Source organism: Canis aureus, chromosome 20 (genome assembly GCF_053574225.1).
Source record: "Canis aureus isolate CA01 chromosome 20, VMU_Caureus_v.1.0, whole genome shotgun sequence".
Lineage (NCBI taxonomy): Eukaryota > Metazoa > Chordata > Mammalia > Carnivora > Canidae > Canis > Canis aureus.
In genome coordinates, this window is record NC_135630.1 from 29,274,932 (window position 1) to 29,297,342 (window position 22,411).

General features: G+C 38.4%; 1 protein-coding gene and 1 pseudogene across 6 annotated transcripts in view; one reads left to right on the top strand and one right to left on the bottom strand.

Moving 5' to 3' along the window:
* Positions 1-11,971, top strand: part of SAP130 (Sin3A associated protein 130) — an 83,249-nt gene extending 71,278 nt beyond the window's left edge. For all 6 annotated transcript variants that reach the window (XM_077861222.1, XM_077861221.1, XM_077861223.1 and 3 more), the window contains 3 exons: positions 9,230-9,333; positions 10,435-10,548; positions 11,036-11,971. In XM_077861222.1, coding sequence (XP_077717348.1) covers positions 9,230-9,333; positions 10,435-10,548; positions 11,036-11,194 — 377 coding nt within the window. In that variant the 3' untranslated portion in view covers positions 11,195-11,971. The remainder of the gene's footprint in view (positions 1-9,229; positions 9,334-10,434; positions 10,549-11,035) is intronic.
* A 7,284-nt stretch (positions 11,972-19,255) lies between these two features.
* On the bottom strand, positions 19,256-22,030 carry LOC144291934 (archaemetzincin-2 pseudogene; annotated as a pseudogene).
* Positions 22,031-22,411: the final 381 nt, after the last annotated feature.

Here is a 22,411-nt window from a genome sequence, read left to right on the forward strand (position 1 = left end):
TTTTATTTATTTTTTCATGAGAGACACAGAGACGGGCAGAGGGAGAAGCAGGCTCCATGCAGGGAGCCCAATGTGGGACTCGATCCCGGGACCCCAGGATCATGCCCCAAGTCGAAGGCAGATGCTCAACTGTTGAGCCACCCAGGAGTCCCAATTCTACTAAACTTTTAAAGAAGAATCAATTCCAGTTCTTTATAATCTCTCCTAAAATATAGGAGGAAGCATTTCCATATTAACTTTATGAAGCCAGTATTTCCCTGACACAAAAATCAGACAAGAGTACAAATATAGAAAACTAATGATCTATATTCTTCATGAATATAGGTGCAAAAATTCCTAACAAAATGTTAGCAAATTAAATACAGCAGTGTATAAATAGCATTTTATACTTTTATTGGGTGGGGTTTGTTCCAGCTCTATGAGGCTGGGTCACCATTGGAAAGTCACTGATTCACCATTATCAACAAGCTATATTAATGTTCTAGGGCTACCATAACAGTACCACAAACTCAGTGCTCTAGAGTTACAGATTTATTCTTACAGAGTTCTGGAGGCCAGAAGCCCAAAATCAGGGTGTCTGCAGAATCATTCTCTCTCTTGCCTCATTTTAGTTTCTGCTGGTTGCCAGCAATCCTTGGTATTATTTGGCTTGCAATGCCATCATTCCAGCTTTCTGCCTCCATCTGCACATACTGTTCTTTCCTGTCTCATCTCTGAGACATGATAAATCTCTCAAAAACAGGGAAAGAAGACTTCCTCAGTTTGATCAAAAAATCTATAACAAACCTGCAACTAACATTATACTTAAAACAGTGAATGACTGGGCAGCCCGGGTGGCTTAGCAGTTGAGCGCCACCTTCAGCCCAGGGCGTGATCCTGGAGACCCGGGATCGAGTCCCGTGTTGCGCTCCCTGCACGGAGCCTGCTTCTCCCTCTGCCTGTGTCTTCTGCCTCTCTGCCCCTCTCTCCCTCTCTCTCTCTCTCGAATAAATAAAATCTTTAAAAAAATAAAAAATAAAAAAACAGTGAATGACTGAATGCTTTCTACCTGATATTAGCCAAAAGACCTCTCTCTCTCACTACTGTCATTCAACGTTAGTTCTGGAAGTTCTAGACACACCATAAGTCAAGAAAGAGATAAAAGACTATATGGGTTGCAAAGGAATAAATAAAACTGTCTCTATTTGCAAATGACACCATTATCTATAGAAAAAATTCTCAAAAAAAAAAAAATTCTCAAGAATTCCACAAAAAAAAACCTGGAACTAGTAAATGAGTTCAGGAAGGTCACAGGATACAATATTAGCACACAAAAATTAGGTGTTTGGAATGAACTTACACAAATTATTATTGGAAACAATACCATTTGCAGATGTTCCTCTAAAAATGACATACTTAGATATAAATTTAGCAAAACATGTACAGGATGTGTTTGCTGTAAACATTAAAATGCTGATAAAAGCGATCTGAATAAAGAAGAGACATGCAATGTTTATGGAGCTGAAACTCAAAGGTGTAAGTTTTCCTGGATTGATCAATAGGTTTAATACAGTTTCTGCCAGACTCACAGAAAGGTAAATCTTACTCTAAACTTTATATAAAGGTATAGAAAGTAGAATAGCTAAAATAACCTTGAAAAACAAATCATTTTTCCTGATAGTATTATTTTTTTAAGATTTTATTTATTTATTCATGAGAGAGAGGGAGACAGGCAGAGACACAGGCAGAGGGAGAAGCAGGCTTTCTGCAGGAGCCCAATGTGGGACCTGATACCAGACCCCAGGATCATAACCTGAGCCAAAGGGAGATGTTCAACTGCTGAGCCACCCAGGCATCCCATTTTTTCTGATATTAAAGCATAGAGTTTATAGTAGCTTAAACAGGGTGGTATCTGCCCAGGGATATACATATAGATGGCTGGAATGGAAAATTCAGAAATAGATCTACACAAATATGCTCTACTGATTTTTGACCAAATGGAAAAAAAAAAATCAGTGGAAGAAGGAGAGTCTTCTTTTTTCAACAAATGGTGCTGGACATCCATGTGTTTAAAAAAGAGAGACAGTGACCCTTAACTTAATCCTCATACTTTATACAGAAGTTAACTCAAAATGGATAATAGATTTAAATATGAAATGTATAACTATTAAACTTTTAGAGGAAAACCTAGAATAAAATCTTCAGGACCTAGAGCATAGTGAACAGTTCTTAGACATGACACCAAAAATTGTCCACAGAAGGAAAGGAAAATAAATTGGACTTAATAAAAACTTTTTATTTGTGACAAACTCTGTCAGAAGGATGAAAAGACAAACTATTGCCTGGGATAAAATATTAGCAAACCATGTATCTGATAAAGGGCTCATATCTAGAATGTATGTGTTTATTCCCTATAGACTGTAGGGATGCCTGGGAGGCCCAGCAGTTGAGCACCTGCCTTCCACTCAGGGCGTGATCCTGGAGTCCTGGGATCAAGTCCCGCATCAGGCTCCATGCAGGGAGCCTATGTCTGCCTAAGTCTCTCTCCCTCTGCCTATGTCTCTGCCCTTCTCTCTCTCTCTCTCTCTCTCTCATGAATAAATAAAATCTTTAAAAACAAATAAAATAATAAAACTGAGACTGTAGGGATGCCTGGGTGGCTCAGCAATTGAGCATCTGCCTTTAGCTCAGGGCGTGATCCCAGTTTGGGGATCGAGTCACATATCAGGCTCCCTGTGAGGAGCCTGCTTCTCCGTGTGTGTGTGTGTGTGTGTGTGTGTGTGTCGTAAAAAAAATAAATAAAATCTTAAAAAAAAAAAAAACAACTGAGACTGTAACAGACAAAGAAAAGAAGTACACCATATAATAATAAAGGAAGCGAACCAACAAGAAAATCTAACAATTGCGTGCACCCTACATGGGAGCATGCAAATACATAAAGCAGCTAATAACAAACATCAAAGATATAGTCAATAATAAAACAATAATAGTAGGGGACTTTAACACCCCCACTTAAATCAATGGATAAATAATCCAAACAAACTCTACAAGGAAACAGTGGCTTTGAATAACAAAGTGGACCAGGTGGATCTAACAGATATATTCAGAATGTTCCATCCCAAAACAGCAGAATACACATTCTCTTCAAGTGCACATGGAACATTCTCCAGAATAGATCATTTTAGGCCACAAAACAACTTGCAACAAATTTTTAAAAATTGAAGTCATACCATGAAATGAAAGATAGTCCCTTCAACAGATGGTATAGGGAAGGGCAGCCCGGGTGGCTCAGCGGTTTAGCGCCGCCTTCAGCCCAGGGCGTGATCCTGGAGACCCAGGATCGAGTCCCATGTCAGGCTCCCTGCACAGGGCCTGCTTCTCCCTCTGTGTCTCTACCTCTCTCTCTGTGTGTCTCTCATGAATAAATAAAATCTTAAAAAAAAAAAAAAAAAAGATGGTATAGGGAACACTGGACATGTGTAAAGGAATGAAACTGGACCACTTTCTTACACCATACACAAAAGTAAACTCAAAATGGATTAAGGACCTAAATGTCCGACCTGAAACCATAAAAATCCCAGAGAACAGTCTGTAATTTCTCTGACATTGGCCATAACATGCTTCCTAATTTGTTGGAAACTAGACATTCTTGGGACTTTATCAAAATAAAAACTTCTGCAAAGTGAAGGAAACAATCAACAAAACTAAAAACTAAATCAACAAAACTACCTATTGAATGGTAGGAGATACCTGTCTGATAAAGGGTTAGTATCCTAAATGCATAAAGAACTTATATAACCCAACAATAAACTGTAAATAATCCAATTAAAAAATTGGAACCCTTGGGTGGCTCAGTGGTTGAGTGTCTGTCTGCCTTTGGCCTGGGGCATGATCCCAGGATCCGGGATCGAGTCTCACATCAGACTCCTTGCAGGGAGCCTGGTTCTCCCTCAGCCTGTGTCTCTGCCTCTCTCTCTCTCTCTCTCTCTCATGAATAAATCTTTTTTAAAAATCCAATTAAAAAATAGAAAGAAGACATGAAGAGACATTTCTCCAAAGAAGACATCCAGGTGGCCAACAGGCACATGACAAGATGCCCAGCATCACTCATCAGAGAAATGCAAATCAAAACCACAATGAAATACCATCTCACACCTGTCAGAATGGCTGAAATCAAAAACACAAGAAACAAATTTGGCAAGGATGTAGAGAAAAAGGAACGCTCACACACTATTGATGGGAATGCAAACTGGCACAGCCACTCTGAAAAAGTACTCTCCAAGTACTCCATACTTGGAGGCACCTTAAAAAGTTAAAAATAGAATTACCATATGATCCAGTAATTCCACTACTGGTTATTTACCCAAAGAATATGAAAACGCTAATTTGAGAAGATATATGCACCCTTTTGTTTTTGCAGCATTATTTACAAAGCCAAACTATGGAAGCAGCCCAAGGGTCCACTGACAGATGAATGGTTAAAGATGTGATATGTGTGTGTGTGTACACATATATACACATATGCACAGTGCATATATGTATATATACATGTATATATGTGTACATATATACACACACGGGAATATTACTGAGCCATAAAAATGAATAAAATCTTGCCATTTCAACAACTTGGATGAATCTAGAGGGTATAATGCGAAGTGAAATAAGTCAAAGACAAACACCATATGATTTCACTCGTGGAATTTAAAAACAAAATGAGGGGACAAATCAAGAAACAGACTCTTAGCTATAGTTCAAGGACAAACTGATGAAACTTATGGCTACCAGAGGGGAGGTAGGTGGGGGTGGTGAAATAGATGAACAGGATTGAGAGTGCACTTCTGATGAGCACAGAGTAATATATAGAGTTGTTGAGTCACTATACTGTACACCTGAAACTATTATGTAACTCTGTATGTTAATTATACTGGAATTTTTTTTTTAATATTTATTTATTCATGAGAGACAGGCAGAGGGAGAAGCAGACTCCATGCAGTGAGCCCGACGTGGGACTCGATCCTGGGTCTCCAGGATCAGGCCCTGGGCCGAAGGTGGCGCTAAACAGCTGAGCCACCTGGGCTGCCCTGGAATATTTTTTTAAATAGTATATACCCGTCATGGGTTCTGATAGCATTGGCACTTCCCCTCTATGTCTCCTCTCATAACTACATTCTAATCCTGAGAGAAACATCAGACAAATCTAAATAAAAGGCATCCTGCAAAATGACCAGTACTCTTCAGAACTGCCCAGGTCATCAGAAGCAAAGACCATCTAAGAAACCATCAAGCCAAGAGTTGCCTAAGGAGACATAACAAGTAAAACATACTACAGTATTCTCATTGGGTCCTGGGCCATAATTTTTTTAAATATTTTATTTATTTATTTGAGAGAAAAGGCGTGCATATGCACGTGCACACAAGATGGGGGATAGGGACCCAGGGCGAGGAACAATCAGGCTTTCCTCTGAGCAGGGAGCTGGATATGGGGCTTGATCTCAGAACCCTGGGATCATGACCCGAGCTGAAGGCAAACATTTAACCAACTGAGGTACCCCCATAAAATTTATTTTTTTAAAAAATGTTAAACATCACTAGCCATTAAAGAAATAGCTGAAACAAGAAATACTGATTATGCTAAATGCTGGTGAGAAGGAAGAGAAACTAGATATCTTACACATTCCTTTAAGCACTTTGAACCCTGTAGTCCCATTGTCTTCTGGTCTCCTTTGTTTCTCCCTAAAACTCAACTGCTGATTCTGTGAGGTCGTTGCACTTCTCATATTTGGAGTTCCTGGAGTTTTTTTGGATATTTGGGTTATTTTTCAATAAATTTGAGACATTTCAGCCATTTTTTTTTCTTTGAATATTGCTTCTTTCTCTCTTCTGGCATTCCCATTACCCATGTGTTGGGGTCTCTCACATTTCTCCAACGCCCTGCTTATTATTCTCATTCCTTTTGCTCTCAGTTCTTCAGCATCATCTCTGCCCACCTGTCTTTGACCTGACTGATTCTCTTCTGTACCAGTTCACATCTACTGGTGTGCTCTTCTAAGTGAATTGTTTAAGTATTTCATTTGCTTTATAACTCTGGAATGTCCATTCCTGTCTTTTTATGATTTCTACCTCTTTATTGATTTCTCTACTTAATTTGACATGATCATCATACCTTCTTCACTCCTACATCCTGCTTCATTCCTACATCCCTTCCATTCAGTGAATTTATTTATGATGGCTGCTTTGAAGTCTTTTTCTGGTAAATTTGACATCTGGTCACTCATATAAGCCGTTTCTGTTGCCTGTTCCTGCCCTGCCATGTGTGGGTCACACTTTATTATTTCTTTGCATGCCTCATAATTTTTTATTGAAAACAACATTCTAGAAAACTCTGAATGCTGTTCTCTCCCCACTTCACCCCAAGCTAATTATTGTTATTTGCTTATTTATTTGTGTAGTGACTGGCTAGATTATTTTAGTGAAATCTTATCACCTCCACCACCAGGTGTATCGAGCCTTCAGTGTTGCTCCTCAGGGAGACATAGCTTCAGGTATGCCAGCAGTCATCCTGGGATGCCCGTGGCACCAGTGGAGCTCTCGCCCACTCTTTTCCTGACCACACCCAGCTGATTAGCCCTGCTGATTGCATGCTATTTGCTCTACCAGAACACAGTACTGAAATGTGCTCTGGAACACACAATTTATATTCCTCTGCAAACTATTCCAGTCAAATCATAGCTCCTTTCAGAGTAGTTACTGAAGTCAGTGTTTGATATTTGTTTTGCCCCCAAAAGGGCTTCTCTCAACCATCTTATTCTTTGTGCTCTCCTAGGAACTAGTCAGCCCACATCTAGGCTGTATCTTTATTTGATCTACAGATCTCCCAAATGCCTTACACTACAGCCTCCATTGTTCTTAGGAGCACCTTTAGGTTTTGACTTTTTAGTCTGTAGCAAATGGAGTCAGTTTAGAAGGTACCTGTTTTATGGGCTTTCTCTCCCCCAGGCAGAATCTCTGAGCTAGGCCTCTGGAGGTGAGGTGAGGATAATGGCTACTCTCACTCTAAGTAACACCACACTCCAGGAAGTGAGCATCCAGTAGAGGAGAAGATGAGTGAGCAGCCTTAGGGTCCTCTCGGCTTGTCTCTCCTAGCATGAAACCACCACTTCACAAAGCAGCAGAAGGGCTCCCAGGGCCCACTGTTCTCAGTATGCTTTGCCCTAAGATACAGTCTCCATGCCAGACTAGAGAGTGAACAGAAGAGCGCCCTTGCATCTCAGTTGTGCTCACCTAGGACTTAGCCTGAGCCACAGGTAGCGGGGAGCAGTATGAGAAATGCTGACGACCTGCTCCTCCGGGGAAGATAGCCTTCCACCCAGCAGCTGGAGGAGAGGGAACCCCATGTTTTGGGTGGCAGCAGTCTGCATGGAATATTCACTTCACTGAGCTGGGAGGGAAAAAGGGGGAGGGGGAAGGGTCTTAGTTCAGATACCATGGACTGAACTGTTCTTACCACAGATATGCTTGAATAGATGTTGCATGAATAGATTTTCTATTTTCCCTTAGGAGCCTTTCCAGAGGTCTAGTTATTTTTAAAATTTTCACCATTTCCTTGGAGAGCAAGTTAGCAGAGCACTGTCATACCACAGGTCAGTTATCTCTCATACTTTGCTGAGGTAGCTGCTCTGGAAAACCATTCGGCAGTTTCATTAAAACTAGAACATACACTTACCATATGACCTAACAGTTAGACTCCTGGGCATTTATCCCAGAAAAATGAAAACCTGTGTCCCCACAAAAATCTGTACATAGCTGTTTGTAGCAACTTTTTTTGGAATAGCCAGAAGCTGGAACATACTTACTGGCCATTTATATATCTTTTTTGGAGAAGTATCTGTTCAGATCTTTTGCCCTTTTTAATTGGTTTCTTTTTATTATTGAGTTATAGGAGTTTTTCGTTTGTTCTACATACAAGTCTTTTTCAGATACATCCTTGTACCATCTTTGCAACTTCCTCTGTATCTATAATTATTTCAAACTAGGGGCAGCCCGGGTGGCTCAGCGGTTTGGCACTGCTTTCAGTCCAGGGTGTGATCCTGGAGGCCCGGGATCAAGTCCCACATCAGGCTTCCTGCATGGAGCCTGCTTCTCCCTCTGCCTGTGTCTCTGCTTCTGTGTGTGTGTGTGTCCTCATGAATAAATAAATAAAATCTAAAAAATAATAATAAAATAAAAATCTTTAAAAAAATTATTTCAAACTAAAGAGTTCTTTCAAATGCTTAAAATGAGGTACACAGGTACACCCACAACTGGTGAAATCTGAGTAGTCAGGCTACATCATCATCGTGATTATGGTTTGTACTGTAGTTTTACAAGATGCTGCCATTGGGGGAAACCAGGTAAAGAGTACTTAGGATCTTTCCTACAACTAACTGCATGTGAATCGCCAATTACCTCAGAAGTTTAAAAAAGTCTTTATATCATATGCACGTTAATACTCACCTACTAGATAGGGCTTTGTATTTTTAATTGATGAACTTCTTAGATCAGTTTGAGGTTCACAACAAAATTGAATACAAGGTATAGGGATCTCCCATTTACCCCCAGTCCCCATACATGCACAGCTTCCCCCCACTATCAACACCCCCACCACAGTGGCACATTTGGTACATTTAATTATTAAAATTTTTTAATTAATGCATAAATGCATTTTAAGTTGTTAAACAGTAATTAAAGCTTCACATACACAGTTCAACTCACTTTGACAAGTACCCCTCAAACCTAGTTTCCATCTCCCCAGTCCAGATGATACGTTTCATATTTGTTTGACTACAGTTCTGGTTACTTTTCTATCCAGATGTGAAATGTTATTCAAACTTAATTCATTTCTCCAAGATCTAGATAACACCAAAAAGCTTCTAAAACTTCATGCCCAATTCTCCACGCTTGCATGCATCACACATGAGCAAGGCTCTAAGCCACCAGAGACCATTTCCTTCCTTTAAAAGATTAAAGTATTAATTTGTTCTCTTTTGAACTCAATAGATTAGCAGAGTATGTCTCTACAGCATTCTTCAGGGATGAACAAAAAGGAGAAACTGCCTCTATTCCTAATGACTTAAATGCAAAGGAATTATTTAAAGATATTTAAGTAAAGAAATAATTGATAAACCTGTAGCAACATCAGTAGCTTGAATCCAGATTATATTAGCTTTATACAAATTGAAATACACTTTTTATTTTTTAATGATTCCAGAAGAGAAGAAAGCTATGCTGCAGGAAATAGCTAACCAGAAAGGAGTATCCTGTCGAGCTCAAGGCTGGAAAGTTCACCTCTGTGCCGCTCAGTTACTACAGCTGGTAAGTAGAGTTCTAGCAGTTATGTCCTGCTGAAGAGGGGAACAGATGCTGGAGGCATCTCAGTTCTAGAGTGTTCCCTTTTGAGTAATTCTGAAGCATGACCAATTAACGTGGGTCATGCAGAATTTATATGTATAATTTATGATATAATATCATAATTATTATATCTATCCCATAGATACAATCCAAACATATCTTAGTCTGGTACCCAGAACCAAAGTACATTGAACAATAAGACCTACAGTTAAGGTTCAATATTTTGTATTGCTGTGAATCTAAAACAGAGAGACTCAAATGGCCTAACTATAAGCCCTTGCTCCCCACCATACTCCTTATCACAGGGACCAGGCTCAACTCCCACTGCTTCTTGATTATTGGGCTTTAGGTCCCTGCCAGTTTACAATATTATTCAAATAAACTGTCACATTCCCATGGTAACCAGGGGACACCTCTCCCTCCCAATAGTACAAAACCTGCCTCCTATAGCCCCTGCTTGTTCACTTTGTTCCTGAGTGCAGCCCCTGCATGGCCTTGCGTGCTGTGTGGTGTCCTCCTCCCCTGGGCTGTGACTATATTGACTAGTACACTGCTATTGATCTCATGTGTCCAGTGTTGGGGGGTGTTTCTGTTTCCATAATCCTAGGGCAGGAATCCTTCCCTCACCATGGAGGTGAAGGGGGAGCAATCAAAACAACAACCTCATGAAGTTTTTCCATCTTTGGAGTAGCAGTGATCTGAAGAACATTGTTATGAGTATCTAAGAAAAAAAAAAGTAGTGCCATGGCTACTTATTGTACCTTGGAAAAAGCATGTTTCTATGAAACCTTTAGACTTACTTTTTAGAGCAGTTATAAATTCAGGGAAGTATTTAAAAGTTATCCTTGAAGATGGACCCTATATTATGACAGATTGTTCTATTAATCGTTGTTGATAATTTCCCTTGCTGTACATTAATGCCCTAGTCCTCAGGAGAAGGGATTCTATCACCCAAACAGCCCTCATACCAGTTTACAGGAGTGATTCAACATGGGTGCATTTGCCTGAGGTTAGCAAGAAAGAGTATCTCTGAGGCCATCATACCCTTCCTCTTATGTGTTGCAGACAAATCTAGAACATGATGTTTATGAAAGACTCACCAACCTACAAGAAGGGATTATCCCAAAGAAAAAAGCAGCAACTGATGATGATCTACACCGAATAAATGAACTGATACAGGTTTGACTTAGCCGTTTTCCCTCTGATCATCCAGTTTATGGGATTGTCACTGTACAGTCTTACTTCTCCCATTTCCCTCCCTTTCACTAACATCTTGAGTAAAAACCTACTATTTGGGATGCCTGGGTGGCTCAGTCGGTTGAACATCTAATTCTTGGTTTTGGCTCAGGTCACAATCTCAGGTCATGGGATCGAGCCCTGCATTGGGCTCCCATGCATTGGGCAGGGAGTCTGCTTAAAATTCTCTCCCTCTCCCTCTGTTCCTCCCACGCACTCACCCACCCCCTAGCTCATGCACACTTGCTCTCTAAAATAAATCCATCATTTAAAAGAAAAAACAAACTACTTTAGCTTGCATTACTAAGAAAGACCAAAACATTTTTTCCATGTGGAAGCCTCAAAATGGTGTCATTCTATAAGTGAAAAGTTTTTTTGAAAGCCTGATGGTCTCCTGATTACTGATTGGTTATGATGTTTTATGTTGCAGGGAAATATGCAGCGGTGTAAACTTGTGATGGACCAGATCAGTGAGGCTAGAGACTCCATGCTTAAGGTTTTAGATCATAAAGACCGTGTCCTGAAGCTTCTAAACAAGAACGGGACTGTCAAGAAGGTGTCGAAATTGAAGCGAAAGGAAAAAGTCTAGACCCAGAAGAATCAAGACTTTGAAAACAGAATTTATGAAGAATGATGGTAGGGGTGGGGGGAGGGTTTTGGTTATTCTCAAAATGGAACATTGAAATAAAGGAAGTGTTCCTTAATTCACACAAGAAAGCAGAGGGACCCAGTGGCACAAACGGATCAGAGCTGTTCTGGCGCAGTGAACTCCATTCTCTCTTTCAGGCGTATCCCTCTTAAACTCGCTGTGTCATAAATGACTCCTGATGCATCAGTGTCTGCCAGTTAGAATCAGTGACACAAATGAATGGCTGGTGGTTTTCAGCCTTCTGGTTTATAAACTGTATTTATCTGATGGATTCCTGCAGGACCCATACTGAGCCCGGACTGAAAGTATCCACTTGGACCATCTGTTATCTCTCTACACTGAACATCAAACCTCTTCCCCTCATCCCAGCCGGTTCTTACTCTGTCTGACCTTCAAATGCCTGAGCTGGCCTTTTACAGCAGTGCCATGGCATCGAGAGACTTGCCACATCTCACACTCTAGAGGGTTTGAACTATTAATTCTTGTCATTTTTTTTTAAAGAACCATTTCAAAGTGAAATTGTTATATCGTCTGTCCCACGTGTGTCAGAGTTGGGTTTTTGTGGAGGTTCAGAGCAGGCAACATCTGAAGTTGCTCTGAGATCCTTGTTCTGAAGTACGTTCTTGGTTATTTGTACTTCTGTAGCTGTGTGATGCTGTTAATTGTATGTACCGCACATCTCCAAATGTTAATAAAGGACTCAAAGAGGTTTTTGTACATGAGCAGTTTGCATCTTTTTTATAAAGCAAATCAGTGCTGTGCTGATCACCATGTGAGTGTATATCCTACTGTAATTTCTTACACATTGTTGAGAGTCTACTCTGCTAAAGTTTTGTTATTCCACATAAATGGGTTCCATTTATCCTGGTATTTTGAAGCTGTCACAATGGTTAAGTCTGTTGGCTCTTGGTTATCTTAAGTATAAAACTATTTTGTCCCATTGCAGCTATAAATTGGTCAAATTATAGGACAATTAAGGCTGCAGGAGTTGGGGTGGAGCTGCCACAGAGGGTGGAATTTCTTCACCAGGTTACACTTGCTTCTTCTGAGCTACCTAAATGGTATAGTCTAGGCTTGCTTCCTTTGAGTATAAGCAGGCATCCTTCTCCTTCTAGCTGAATGTTCTTCCTTAGACCTTGTGGTGCCAACTCTGCCTGGAGCTCTCCTCTTTGCTCTGACCTGAGTAGATTTAAGACAAGGAAAAAAAAAAAAAAAGACAAGGAGTCTGTGCCAGTTCTGACCAGGTCTCAGGGACCAGCGCTCTTACTCACCTGAAAGAGACTTCTGCCCTGTGTGCCCTAGGCTAGGAGGTCCTAGAAATAATCATGGCTGCTTCACTAGAATGTTTCACTGAGATATAGAGCCAACTTTAAAAGGTGTTATTGGTTGTTTTTGCTAAACACCAGTCTAGTGTGCTAGACTGTTAGAAGAATGTTCTTTTGCCTCCGTTTTTCCTGTGCACACTACTGCCCCAGTCATCTCATGTGGTGTGCTGGCTATGATTCAGGTACTTGGGATCCCACATTATTGACCTGTATTCTCTAAAAGTCACCGCAATTTAAACAAAATTTAGATAACCCTGGTCAAAGGAAGCTTTTCAATGTAGCTTAGAACAATAGCATTTTCAGTATTTCCTTGCCTTAAACAGAAGTTGGGAGAGTCTTGTCTGCATACACTGTGTTGTTTAAAAACAGCTTTATTGAGGATTAACCTACAATAAACTAAACATCTCAAAGTATATAGTATGATAAGATTCGATGCATATGCATGCCCATTTCACCATCACCACAGTCAGGGCGTGGACATCTCCATCAGTCCCAGTGGTTTCTCCTTGTGCCTCTGATTTCTTCTCCTTGCCCCTACCTGCTTCCCCATCTTCAGATAAACATTATTCTGCTTTCTATCACTAGATTAGTTTGCATTGTTTGGAATTGTATGAGTGAAATCATACAATGTATTCTTTAAAGGAGAGACTGTGGTTTCTGTGACTCAGCATAATGGAAATTTATCCTGAGATGTATCCGTGTTTTAGAGTTCATTATTTTTTGTTATTGAGTACCAAGCTCTCCACTGCATGGATGTTCTACAGGTTTATCCATTCACCTGTAGAAAGACATTTGGGTTGTTAGCAGGTTTTGGTTATTACAGATACAAGTGTTCTGTACGTTTCTGTTCTTTATATGGACATGTGTTTGTACATCTTAATTGCTGATATTATATTAGTTGTGCTTTCCAGGGAATTATAAGCAGGAGATGGTCCAGAGACCAAGTAGCTTTTGGTCCAGAAAACTATCATTCACAAACTTAAAGATTAGAGGAATTGGAAATATATTTGAGATAAGACTTGGATTTGGCTTCTGTTCTCTACAGTAGAAAATCAAAGAAACATAAATCTGGGGGGAGGGGGGAGTTTTAACCCATCTGCTTTGTCTAGAAAATCTTTCATATGCTTTTTTTTAAAAAACCTGGATATTTCAGAATCTCATTAAATAGGAAATGCCTTATGGTATTTTATCACAGTAATTATATAGAATCACACAATTTTAGAGTTTAAAAGTTATTTAAAGGTTATGTAGTTCAACCCAACCTGTGAAAAAACAGACACCTTTGTAAGGATGTATATTTTATACTTTTATATTGTAAAATACAGCACAGATATAGAAAACTACATGAAACAAATGTATAGCTTCATAAATTTTTTAAAGAACAACTATGAAATTACTACCCAGGGTAAGAAATAGAACTTTGTGTGTCATCTCAGAAGCCCACAACTGCTCCATCCTAACCACTAATCTCTACCTCCCCCAAAATGGCCACTGTCTTGACTTTTTTCAAATAACCAATTCTATTGTGGTATAGTTATGTAGAGCAAAATACCCAAATCTTAATAGTTTTATGCTTTTTTGACAAATATGTACACCCTTAGCTAACATCCGAATACAGATAGATGTGACATTACCATAACCCCAGAAAGAGTGCTCCTTTGTAGTCCACACACCTCTGACCCCTACCAAGGTAAACACTGATCTGTCCATTGTCATGATTAGTTTTTCTGTTTGTGAACTTCAGACAAATGGAATTAGAGTACGTACTTATTTGTGTCATAATTTGATGCTCATCCATTCATCATGTGTATCATAAATTGTTCCTTTTTACTGCTGAGTGGTAGTCTATGTGAATGTGCAAGTTTATTCATTTCCTTACTGAAGGACATCTTGCTTCTGGTTTTTGACCATTGTGAATAGAGTGCTATTAATTTGCATGCAAGTTTTGTTTGTTTTCAAATCAGTTGGGTAAAAACCGAGGAATGTGATTGCTGGGTCATAAGGTAAAATTATGTTTAGTTTTGTAAGAAACTTCGGAACTGTCTTCCCAAGTGGCTGTACCATTTTACATTCCCACCAACAATGAATGACAGTTGCTCCACATCTTCTCCAATGTTTAGTGTTGTTCATGTTCTGGATTTTAGCCATTCTAATAGGTATATAGTAGTATCTCACTTTTATTTGCAGTTCCCTAATGACACGATGCCAAGCACTTTTCATATACTCATTTAACATCTTTATATCATTTTTGATGAGGTATCTATTCAGATCTTTGCCCATATGTTAATTAGATTGTTGTCTTCTGATTGAGTTTTAAGAGTTCTTTGTATGCTTAGGATACCAGTCCTTTTTCAGAAAGATATGCATTTTGCAAATACTTTCTTGCTGTCTGCATCATATCTTTCCATTTACTCACTAGTGCCTTTTGAAGAGCAGAAGTTTCCACTTTAATGAAGTACAACATCAATTTCTTATTTGTGTATGGATTGTGCTTTTGAGTTATATCTAAAGACTCATCACCAAACCCAGAGTCATCTAGATTTTCTCTTATGTTTTGTTATAGAAGTTTTATAGTTTTTTGTGTTTTACATTTAGGTCTGTGGTCCATTTTGAGATACTTTTTATGACAGTGGTAAGGTCTGTGTACATGTTTGTGTGTGTGTGTGTGTGTGTGTGTGTGTGTATACTTCCAATTATTCCAGTATCATTTGTTGAAAGACTGTCTCCATTAAATTACTCTTGCTTCATTTGTCAAAGATCAGTTGACTGTATTTGTGTGGCATCATTTCTGGGTTCTCTATCCTGTCGATGTACTTGTTTATTCTTTCACCACTACCACTCTGTTTCAATCACTAGCTTTATAGTAAGCTTTGAAGTTGAGCAGTATGGGTTCTCTATTACTTTGTTCTTCACTTTTGTGTTAGCTATTCTGGGTCTTTTGTCTTTTCATATAAATTTTAGAATCTGTTAATAGCTATGAAATACGCTGCTGGAATTTGGATTAGGATTACATAGAAACTATAGATCAGGGACGCCTGGGTGGTTTAGCGGTTGAGCATCTGCTTTCGGCTCGGGGTGTGATCCTGGAGTTCCGGGACTGAGTCCTGCATCAGACTCTGTGCTTGGAGACTGCTTCTCCCACTGCCTGTGTCTGTCTGTCTGTTTCTCTCTCTCTCTCTCTCTTTTAATAATAAATTTATTTTTTACTGGTGTTCAATTTGCCAACATACAGAATAACACCCAGTGCTCATCCCATCAAGTGCCCCCCTCAAGTGCAAGTCACCCATTCACCCCCACCCCCCGCCCTCCTCCCCTTCCACCACCCCTAGTTCGTTTCCCAGAGTTAGGAGTCTTTATGTTTTGTCTCCCTTTCTGATATTTCCTACCCATTTCTTCTCCCTCTCTCTCTCTCACAATTAAATAAATAAAATCTTTAAAAAAAGAGGGCACCTGGGTGGCTCAGCGGTTTAGTGCTGCCTTCAGCCCAGGGCCTGATCCTGGAGGCCAAGGATCGAGTCCCACGTCGGGCTCCCTGCATGGAGCCTGCTTTTCCCTCTGCCTGTGTCTCTGCCCCCGCCCCTCTCTCTCTGTGTCTCTCATGAATAAATAAATAAAATCTTAAAAAAAAATCTTTAAAAAAGAAACTATAGATTGAGTTGGGAAAGAGTTGACTTCTTAATAATGTTAAGTGTTCTAGTCCATAAATATGGACACCTCCATTTATTTAGGCATTTTATTTTTTTCAAAATAATTTTGTAATTTTCTTCATATACATCTTGTACATATTTGATTAGATTTATATGTATTTCATTTTGTGTGTATGCTATTGTAAATGGTACTGTGTTTTTAATATCAATTTTGAATTGTTCACTGGTAGTATACAGGAAATCAGTCAACATTTATATACTATTAACCTTGTATGCTGTGATGTTGCTACTATTAACAAAAGTTCTTTTGTCAATTTGGGGGGACTTTCTACATAAACAATGCATTCTTTGAACAAATACAGTTTTATCTCTTCTTTCCCAGTCTGTATAAGCTTTATTTCTTTTTCCTTATCTTATTGCACTGGATAGGACTTTCAGTAAGATGTTGAGTAAGAGTGGTAAGAGGGAGTATCCTTGCCTTATTTCCAATCTTAGGGATAAAGTCTCCAATATCTCACCATTAAGTATAATGTTAGCTGTAGGGGCTTTTGTAGAAGTTCTTTATTAAGTTGAGGAAGTTCTCCTCTATTGCTAGTTTTCCACAAGTTTTCCATCATAGAATGGATGGTGGATTTTGTCATGTTTTTCTATATCACTGATATGATCATATGAGTTTTCTTTTTTAAAAATGTTTATGTAGTAGATTACATTAATTGATTTTTAAATTATTGAACCAGCCAATCAAACCAGCATACCTGGAATAAATTCCACTTGTTATAGTATATAGTTCTTTTTACACATTGTTAGTTTCAAGTTGCTGATGTTTAGTTGCATCTCTGTTCATGAGAGATAGTGGTCTATGGTTTATTTTTTGTACTGGTTTTTATCAGGGTCAGGATGATGCTGGTATCATAGAATGAGCTAGGAAGTGTTCTCTCTGCTTCTGTTTTCTGGAGGGGATTGTAGAGAATAGGTATAATTTCTTCCTTAAATGTTTGGTCAGATTCATCAATGAAAACATCTGGATCTGGTACTCTCTTTTTTGGAAAATTAACAGTTATTGATTCAATTTTTAAAATAGATAATAGACGTATTTCTCCTTGTATGAGTTTTGACAATTTCCTTCAAGGAATTTTACTGTTTCGTCTAAGTTAATAAATTTGTGGGCATGGAATTTTTTGTAGCATTCCTTTATTACCTTTTTCATGTCCATAGGATCAGTAGTGATAACCTTTCTTTTTATTTTTTTAAAACATTTGAGAGACACCTGGGTGGCTCAGTGATTGAGGGGCTGCCTTTGGCTCAAAGTCTGATCCTGGAGTCACAGATTCGAGTCCTGTATCAGGCTCCCCAGTGAGCCTGCTTCTCCCTCTGCTGGTGTCTCTGCCTCTGTCTCTGTGTGTCTCGTGAATAAATAAATTAAATCTTAAGAAAAAAAAACAAAAACATTTGAGACAGAGGCGCCTTGCTGGCCCAGTTGGAAGAGTATTCAACTCATGATCTTGGAGTCATGAGTTCAGACCTCCATATTGGATGTAGAGATTACTAAAAATCTGAGTCATAATTCAGATAAAATACCTACTTGAAGGTATTTGGAGTATCATATGCTTCACCTGCTTGAAGTATATAATCCAATGACTTTTACTATATTCACAATGTTGGGCATCCATCACCACAATCAATTTTAGAATATTTTCATTGCCCCCCCAAATAAGCCCTGTTCCCTGTAACCATTACTCTCATTTAGGAGTTTAATCCATTTGGAATTAATTTTTGCCTCTAATGTGAAGTAGAGGGACTAACTTCATTCTTTTGCCTATGGCTTGCCAGTCTTCCTACTACCATGTGTAGAAAAGACTTCTTTCACCATGGAATTGTCTTGGCAATTTGTCGAAGCTAGTTATATATGTGAAGAATTACTTCTAAACTCTCAACTTTTTAGAATATTTTATTTTCAAGTAATCTGTACACACAGTGTGGGGCTCAAACTTAAACCCCCAGATCAACAGCTGTATGCTTTACAAACTGAGCCAGCCAGGTGCCCCTGAACTAAATTCTATTGTTCTGGTTGTCCTGGGTCCTTTGAATTTCCAGGTCATTGTTAAAATCAGCCTGTCAGTTTCTGCAGTGTCTGTCTGGGATTCTGATAGGTATTATGTTGAATCTATATATTTGGCAATTTTGCCACCTTAGTATTAAATTTTCCGATATGTGAACATGGACTATCTTTCCATTTATTTATTTCTAATTTAATTTCTTTCAACAATGTTCTATAGTATTCAAAGTTTTTCATTTGTTAAACTCAGATACAACGGATTTTTTAAATATGGTTTTTATTTATTTTGAAACAGCTTGACTGAAATATAATTCACATACCATATAGTTGACTCATTTAGAGTATACATTTCAGTAGTTTTTTTATGTTACATTATTAATTTCTTAATTACAGTAAATAATATATAAATATAAAAGTTGCCACTTTAACCATTTTAAGTACACAATTAAGTGACACTAATTACACTAACATTATGTAAACACCACCATCCGTTTCCAAAATGTTTTCATTACCCCTTTGTAACCATTCCCCCTGCCCCAACAGGGGTCTCTAAACAGTCTCTATGGATTTGCCTACTTTATGTACCTCATGTAAATGGATTCATACAATATTTGTCCTTTGTGTCTGGATTATTTCACTTAGCATAAGCTTTTCAGGGTTCAATCAGGTTGTAGCATGCATCAAAACTTCATTCCTTTTTATAGCTGAGTAATATTCTGTTATATGTATATATCATATTTTATCTATTTTACCTGTTGATGGATACTTGGATTGTTTCCACCTTTTGGATTGTAAATAGTGTTTTAATGAACATTGGCATACAGGTTCAAGTGCCTGACTATGAAGTCAGGCACTTGAATATATATAACTAAAATGATTATATATATCTAAATGATATATATATCTAAAAGATATATCTTAAAATATATCAATATATAACTAAAATGATTTAGTTATATATTTAGGAGTGGGATTTCTGAATCATATAGTAATTCTGTGTTTAGCTTTCTGAGAACTACCAAACTATTTTCCATAGCAACTATACCATTTTACATTGCTAGGTATTTTATTCTTTTGATGCTATTGTAAATGGAATTGTTTTTTGAGATTTTAAAGATTTATTTATTTATTTGAAGAGAGAGCACACATGCCCACATGAGTGGGAGAAGGGACAGAAGGAGAGGGAGAGACTCTCAAAGAGACTCCCCACTGAGCATGGAGCCCAACATAGGGCTCAATCCCATGACCCTGAGATCATGACATGAGCCAAAATCAACAGTCAAATGCTCAATGGACTGAGCCATCTAGGCACCCTGGAATTTTTTAAATTTGCATATGATTTGTTCATTGCAAGGGCACAGATATACAAGTGATTTTTGCATGTGGATTTTTTATGTTGCTGGTTTGCTGAATTCATTTATTAGCTCTAACAGTTTTTTGTGGCATCATGAGGTTTTTCTACATGTAAAGTCATGTCATCAATGTACAGGGATAACTTTACTTCTTCCTTTCCAGTTTGAATGCCTTCCTATTTTCCTTACTTTATTGGTCTGGTTGAACTTCTGGAACTATTTGAATAGAAGTGGTGAGAGCCATCACTGACGTGTTTTATTCCTGACCTTAAAAGGAAAGCTTTCAGACTCTCATCAGTGAGTATGATATTAGCTGTTGGGTTTTTACACACGGCTTTTGTCATGTTGAGGAATTTCCCAACTATTGTTGTTTATTGAGTGTTTTTATATATTAAATTTTATCAAATGCTTTTTCTGTATCAGTTGAGGATTGTTGATTTTATTCCTTTCATTAATGTGATTTACTGCATTGATTATTTTTTAATATGTCACACCATCCTTGCATTTTAGGAACAAATCCCACTTGGTCATGGGATGGTCTTTTTTGTATGCTGCTGAATTTGATTTGCTAGCATTTTCTTGAGTATTTGTGTCTTTATTCAGAGAAATTTTGTAGTTTGTTCCCTTGTATTGCCTTTGTAGAGTTTTGGTATCAGGTAATGCTGGCCTCCAGAGAGTGAGTTTCAAAGTATTCCCTCTTTAGTTGGTTGAAAGAGTTTGCAAATAAGTGGTATTGATTCTTATGTCAACATTTGGTAGAATTCACCAGTGAAGCCATCTCATTCTAGGATTTTCTTTGTTGTGTGAGATATATCATCACCAATTCAATCTCACAACTTACAGGTTATCTTAGTTCAGGCTAGTGTACCAGAATACTACAGAGTGGGTGGCCTAACCAAACATTTATTTCTCACAGTTCTGGAGGCTGAGAAGTCCAATCAAGGTGTTCGCAAATCTGATGTCTGGTGAGACCACTCTTCCTTGTTTGCCAATGATGGTCTTCTTGCTGTATCCCCACATGGAGAGAACAGAGAGACATAGGAAGCAAGCTCTCTGGTATCTCTTTTTATAAGGACACTAATCCTGTTCATGGGGTTCACCCTAATGATCTAATCACCTCCCAAATGCCCCACTTCCAATTACCATCACATTAGGGGTTAATATTTTAACATATGAATTTTAAGGAGTCAGAAACCTCCAGTCTATAGCATAAGTCTATTCAGAGTTTCTATTTATGTGCAAGTGTTTGGTTGTAATTACTCCTATTTGAAGGTCCTTAGTTTTAGAGGACTGCAAGGCATTTTATTACCTCCTCTTTCCATTCCTTAAAGGTTTCCACAAGCTTTGGCAAATTCACATTATCCTCCTGACTACGTTTTAGAGTGAATCCAGGTATGTCAGTAGATCACCATCAATCCACCTCACCAGCACTTTACATCTTTCTACAATATGTTGACACCAGCACACTGCAACTTGTGTAAATTGATGGGGCAAAGGTTTATAAGGCAATAGTTGGCTTTTTCTAAGTGTTTGGAGCCTCATAATTAGATATATAAGCCCCTGGCAGTGTTGCAGTCTTAATGTGCTTAATCTCATTGGCTAAAGTCTTTAAAGATTGAAACAGTGAAATACTAGACATTTTAGGGATAGAATAGTTATCAGAAATTGAATGGTCACTGGAAGATGTTTTCTGGAGCCTGTTTGCTTTTCATCTCATGAGCTATAAAAAATCACTGTCATACCTGGCAAAGCTGAATATTTCCACACCATCTGTCAAAGAGGCCTCTCCAAAGGGAAAAGATCAATCGTTATATCCCCACAACAGAATGTATCTTCAGGTTTCTTTTTAAAAAAACCTCCAGGATGTGCCCTGCATACATTTGTGGATTTTGTACATTATCATTGACTCTAAAGGAACACTTAGTTCAGGAACAGGAGGTGACTCTAGGAGTTTTACTGTGAAGCCATAGAAAATTGCTCCATAGTAAACCTTGAGCCATTTAATATATTGTTCACTAGTAATTCTAGTGTTTCCTGAAGATCCAGTATATACCAATGGACTGTGTATAAATACCACATTTATTTGGGGAATGTGTCTTTCTATAAGGATCCTTGAAAAACTGTTCAAATTTGGCAGGAGCCTCATGATGGGAGGTGACCCAATCTGATTACAAATGCAAGGTGAGGAGTCCAAAGAGAGCACTGGCTGGAAGGATTCATTCACCAAATGCTGTTCCCCAGCATCCAAGTTCTCATACACAGGTACTAGGTTCTTTGAGATGAGAGCTATTTTTAGCATCTGTTCAAAGGACCACACTGTTTCCATCTTTACACACAAAGGTTCCAACTGAAGTTTTCACCTTAGAAGGACAGGACTGTCTATACCTAGGCCCATAGTTGTGTAGGTGCCTTCTCCTCCAACAGGCCTCGATACTACCCACTCCCATGGCAACCCTTGCACACCGCCATTTCTTCTTGCATTAATTAGTTTTGGTAGACTATCCTTTTTACTTCTGTAAAATTGATAGTAATGTCCCTACATTCATTTCTGATTTTAGTGATTTGAATCTTTTATTCTGACTCAATCTAGACAAAGGTTTGTCAATTTTGTTGATCTTTTCAAAAAACCAACTTTTAATTTCATTGATTTTCTATCCTCTATATTATTTCTCTCTTTTCTACTGTTATTTCCTTCTTCTAGCTTTGGGTTTAGTTTGCTTTTCTTTTTCTAGCTCCTTAAGATGTACAATAAAGGTTACTGATTTGAGATATTCCTT